At 39.6% G+C, this 6019-nt stretch overlaps 1 protein-coding gene across 1 annotated transcript; it reads left to right on the plus strand.

The window, feature by feature from the left end:
- The first annotated feature begins 816 nt into the window (after positions 1 to 816).
- olfml3b (olfactomedin-like 3b) lies at positions 817 to 4660 on the plus strand. The gene is made up of 3 exons (XM_034683639.1): positions 817 to 915; positions 1913 to 2198; positions 3282 to 4660. The coding sequence occupies exons 1-3, from the start codon at positions 817 to 819 to the stop codon at positions 4064 to 4066; spliced, it is 1170 nt and encodes a 389-aa protein (XP_034539530.1). The 3' UTR covers positions 4067 to 4660.
- Positions 4661 to 6019: the final 1359 nt, after the last annotated feature.

Here is a 6019-nt window from a genome sequence, read left to right on the forward strand (position 1 = left end):
TGCCTCCCAACTCCCACTGACGTAACATTTCCCCCTCCTGTACTACCTGTGGTCAGGGGCGTGTCCAGAACTTTTTGACCGGGGTGGCCCAACTGAGGCTCTCACATAGGCAGGGGTGGCCAGTGCATTTACAAATAAATAACATTTACCCTTTCTGTCTTCACAACCTACTTTCATTAAAGAATAAAACAGTTGTAATATTCATTTTGACTTAAATAAAACAAACAAATCATGACAAGGTGGTATAAATCTTCTAAGCTTAATTCTTTAAGGACTTAAAAAATGTGTTTTTTCAAAGTCACATTTGAGGGCACAAATAAAGAAATCTACTGTCAGCCTATTAACTCATCCCAAATTATAGATTGTAATAGAAACCCCACCTCTGATAAGGCAAACAGCCAATCATAGTTTAGGATTTTGGGGTGGTCCCTGGGGTGGCCAACTGGATTTTAAGGGGTGCCAGTGCCACCATTGGCCACCCCTCTGGACACGCAACTGCCTGTGGTCCTGTATAAGTGTTCTGTGCTTGAATAAAAAAATGTCCTACCCACTTTAAAGCATACATTTAAACAGTCATAAATGTTCATGTTTTTCTTTTTTTAATTTATCAATGAAATAAAACCTGAAGCAGAATAAAAACTGCCCTGTCTCTTGTACAGACCCTGTGCCTCCATCTACACTAGATGTTTTTGGCTCCTCCCCGACAGCTTAGTAAAACATTCCAGCCCACCTCTGGGAATCTGCTGCCTCCTCCTCACACTCACTCAACCCTGAGTCAAATCTGTCCAGGAGCTGAAGAGACTGACCTGACACACAATGAGAGGACTTGTTGTCTTGGTTACTTTGGCCTGCTTGGCCAGCGCTCAGCACCAAGCTCTGATTGACTATTTGGAGCGGAGGCTGCTCGCTATTGAGGTAGGACTCACTTTACCTCCCTGTTGAGCCCTGCGCTCCAGAGTCCCTAGGAAAGGAAACTTACAGGGACCAGGCACAGTCAATGGAATGCAGATGTGGGCAAATCCTGAGGAAAATGCTGGAAAATACAGCTCTGTGAAGCATTAAGGGATAATAAGATCCTTGTCTGGGTGAGGAGGCTGAGGGAAAAAATTCATTTAAATGTTGAGTAGTCTAGAAATGGCTAATATGAAGTTAAAAATAAAGCAAGTTCTAAAAGAAACCCCTGCAGTTTGCAAATATATTACATAATAGAATTTCTACAGCTGAAAGCTCAAAAGATTTCACTCTGTCATCCAAAAGTTACATAATGCAATTGTTATTATTTCACCAACAGTGTGCCAGATGCAACATTTTTGGGAGAAATATCTGCTGTTTGAATTTGTTACCCTGCAGATTAGAAGTATTTATCTTACACTGCGTTCAAAATGCAGCCCTAAAATATGGTGCACAAATACTGTGCTTTAGTTTGCAGAAAACATTGAAGAAAAGTATGATGTACTCCTTTATTTCAGGTCTAAAATCAATTAAAGAAAACACCCAGCAAAGCTAATTCATACCTCAGCACATCCCTTTGTTACAGTTTTGCTCTGTAATGTAGCTTCAGATTTCTCTGTTGAGAAAATCTGAGTCAATGTGTCCCCTGCAGAGTGAGGTCAGAGGTCATGGTCTGCTGCAGAGTCCTCTGGTAGGACTATTGTTTTTAGGAGACATTTGAGCCTGGTGTATACTTGCCACGTGTGGGTTGAACCTGGTCATTTGAAGGATGAGTGTCCTTCTTATTATGCCCTTCTGTCCCAGTCTACTTACCAAGTCTTAAAATAACATCAAATTATGGCCTTGTGAGAGTTTTTGAGAAATGTAGTTACGTTTCCTATAAAACCATTAACAACGTATTGCTCAAAAGAATGAATGTATACAATTTCAGGCATAACTTATCATCTTGTTTGAAAACCAGGATCGGATCTCTCTGTGGCATGAACAGACCACTCGGTACGTCTCAGAGCTGCGGGAGCTGAAGCAACAGATGGTTTCTCAGTTGGAGAACCTGGACAAGGAGAAAGAGACGCTGAGGATGAATCTGGACAGTGTGGGGACCAGGGTGGACCGCGTCGAACGAGAGATGGACTACCTAGAGACCCAGAACGGGGCTCAGCCGTGTGTGGACGTGGATGACAAGCTGATCGAGCAAGAGGTTACGCTGGTGAAGGAAAAGCAGAAAGCCAAGTATTCAAAGTTGTCAGGTGAGTTAGATGTGCTAAAGCTGCACTTGGGCAGTTAGATTACATAAACAGTAAATAAACAGTTGTTATTGAGGATATTACCCTTCTTGCTTTAAGTCTTGGACCACTGAACTATTTCATTTATATGAGAATATGTGCCACAAGAGGAGGTGTGAGAGACAGCTAATTGGCTAGCTCTGTCTTAGTTTTATCCTAAATGGAACCACCTGTTGGTTAGCCTAGCTTAGCAAAAAGACAGGAAGCAGGGGAAATGCTAGCATGGATTTTTCCAAATGTAACAAATCCACCTGCTAGCACCATTAAAGCTAGCTAGTTAAAAAGTCATTCATATTAGGTTAATCCTTATGGACATATACAAGTCAAATCAACAGGTTGAAATTGTATGGACTATTTGTATGCCTGGTGTGCCTCCTTAACCCTCCTGTTATGTTTGTTTCTCTGGAACAGCAATAATGTTCCTGGGTCAATTTGACCCGGGGCATATTCAATTATCCAAAAGTGTCAGAACCCCCAAAAAATTCTAATGCACATTTTTTTAAATCTCATTTTTAACTCTATTACTTGTTTTAATGTACATTGGAAAGACCTAAATATATAAGTATAATAGTTTTACATGACATAGATGTTTGTTTATTTTATTTTAAAAATTTTGATTTTTTTTCTTTTAAGGAAATAATGTTGATAAATTAACACGAGACACCTCTTCTGTCACATGCTGCCCAGATTTTTATGCTGCATTTAGCTACTTTGGAAGACACATACTGCCTAAAGTAGACTTTAAAAAGGGTCAATTTGACCCGTAACATAACAGGAGGGTTAAGTCTTAGTTTGGCAACCTCATACTATGAGGCAAAACTTTAAAAGCTAAGCTAACCGTCCCATGTCTGGCAAAGAGCAAACAGATATGGGACTTCTGTTGATCTTTTCTAACCCTTGAAGGAAAGAAATATATGTAGGCTGCTTCCTATAATGTCAACTTATCCTCAGAAGACAGTCCATGGTCATTTTAAATTACCCCTTCCCCCCCAATAAAAATTGTTCAGGTGTGTTATCCATCTTCACATTTGCTCCTTTTCTCTTCAGACTGCAGCGACATGATCTCCAGCATAAAAGCAATGAAGATCTTGAAGCGTGTTGGAGGTCCAAAGGGCATGTGGACCAAAGACACAAGCAGAGGCTCTGGGAAAATCTACATTTTTAATGGTACGGATGATGACATCATACATGAGTTTGCTTCTGTGCAAGACTTCACCAGCTCGCAGGGGTTTACTCTGTCCAAGAACCTGAAGCTGACTTCGTCCTGGAGTGGAACAGGACATGTTGTCTACAACAACCATGCGTATTACATCAATTATGGTCAGGAGATAAATGTGGTTAAATATAACATAAAGGACGGCTCTGTGACAGACAGCGCAGTGTTCCCAGAGCAGGACCCTGTCCCTGTTTACAGCCTGACTCCTGAGACAGTGATGGACCTGGCTGTGGACGAGGAAGGCCTGTGGGCCATTTATGCCACACAGCAGAACGAGAGGCACATCTCTGTTGCCAAAATGGACGCTAACTCACTGGACATCGAGCAAATGTGGGACACAAATTGTCCAAGAGAGAACGCAGAGGCGGCTTTTGTAATCTGTGGCACATTGTATGTGGTGTACAATACCAAGCAGCCCGGTCGCTCTCGTGTCCAGTGTTTGTTTGATGTCAATGACATGGTGAGCAACGAAGAGGCGCCATTGGTTTACTTCCCAAAACGTTATGGGGCGCACTCCAGCCTGAAGTACAACCCACAGGAGCAGCTGCTCTACGCCTGGGATGATGGCTACCAGATCCTTTACAAACTTATCATGAAAAAGAAACTAGAAATCTGAGCTAAATCACATACTCTACATCCTCTGAAACTCACACAAACACACCCAGACCCTCTTACCAGAGTAAGGTTTTCACAAATGTCAACTCCTTACCTACAAATCAATACTTTCAAATACTGCTGGCCCATGCATGCTGTAGAAATATAGGTTTTTTTGTACCTGTTGGGCCACCACTTGTTTCTGCAGTATCAAGTCTGCATTCTTTCTTTTTGACTTCTTTGTAGTATGGTATGGGGTGTATCGTCATAGCAGCAGGAGGTCAGACTAGTTTAAAAAGACTCAATCGTGTAATCCTTCAGTGTGATGCAACTCAAGCGAAGAGTCTGCCTCTAGATTCCGATTAGGAAATAATTGCAGGAAAACACAAAAATAACCAACATCCTAAAAAGGAGCAAAGCTGATTATACAAACGCATCTGTATACTTTCCAACAGTCTGTCAGTTAAGTGTTCAGCCTATTTCTAATCAGACTGCACTACACTTCTTATATCACTATTCTTCTGTATCCAAGAGCGTATCAGCTTACTGTTCTTACTTGTGACTTCTTGTGCTGTTGTCTACGTCTCTGGAAGCTTTAAAGCTTAGTTTACCCTTATGTATTGAGCAGTTCTTTCTTTACTTTGTTTAAATAGTCAATACAAGATGGGACACATCATATTGAACTACTCCATACAAATAACTATATATTATAGTATAACTTTTCTTTCCACAACTTATACAGGACAGCCTGTTCTGAGACAGTCCAAATAGTTATTGTATTCTACAACAGGCAACGCTAAGTTCAGACTTATGTTAACCCTCCTGTTATGTTGCGGGTCAAATTGACCCTTTTTAAAGTCTACTTTAGGTAATATATGCCTTCCAAACCAGCTACATGCAGCATAAAAATCTGGGCAGCATGTGACAGAAGATATATCGTGTTCATTTATCAATATCACTTCATAAAAATTAAAAAAATATATATATATAAACAGAAATCAATGTTATGGCAAACTACATATATTTATAGCTTTCCAGTGTACATTAAAAACAAGTTTTAACATACATTTTAATGAAAAATAAGTGAGTTATCCTCATTGAACCATGATCTGTGAGAATTAAAAAACACCAATGGACCAAATTTTGATTTAAATGGTTAGTAATGGAGTTAAAATTAGATTTCAAAAAATGTTTATTTGGATTTTTTGGGCTTCTGACACTTTTGGATAATTGAATATGCCCCGGGTCAAATTGACCCAGGATCATTATTGCTGTTCCAGAGAAACAAACATAACAGGAGGGTTAAAATACAAACTTTCCTCTCTATGTCCCAAATGTTATTTTACAGATTCAAACATTTATCAGTCATTAAAATGTGTTCAGATTCAGAAATAGAAAGTGTTATCAAAATATCTTAGGTGTTGCCACAGATATTGCAACCACAACAACTTAGAGTTGTAATAAATATAACCAATTGAGCTAGATGTGCGCTAATAAACAGCTAGAGTGCGAGCTCAGTCATAGTTTTCTTTTAAAGCTCCAGTGAGTTTTTAACTGGTTGTGAAATAGACTGATTAACAGTGATGCCTCTCTATGGCCTATCATAGAAAACTAGATCATTAGCAAAAAGTTTAACAATTTCTGTTGCAAAGTCTGTAGCTGCTGCGAGGGGGTACATGTCAGATGAGGCAATTTACAGCACAGAGAGGAAAAACACTTTTTTTAGTTTTTCCAGAAGCTGGATGAGGTTTTGTTTGTCATAATTCACAATCTACACATAAACAGAGTTATGAAAGGTATCACTTTACCCAGAGGTGGCACCAAAATCAACACAGACAGAGACGTTCCTCACAGGAGCTTTAATGTTAAATGTGTGCTAGTCCAATAAGTTGAGCATATATATTAATATATCTTTGGCATTTTTTTAACAAAAACAGAGACTAACACATCTTTTAAATAGTACCACTCTTTGATT

Source organism: Notolabrus celidotus, chromosome 1 (assembly GCF_009762535.1).
Source record: "Notolabrus celidotus isolate fNotCel1 chromosome 1, fNotCel1.pri, whole genome shotgun sequence".
NCBI classification, from domain to species: domain Eukaryota; kingdom Metazoa; phylum Chordata; class Actinopteri; order Labriformes; family Labridae; genus Notolabrus; species Notolabrus celidotus.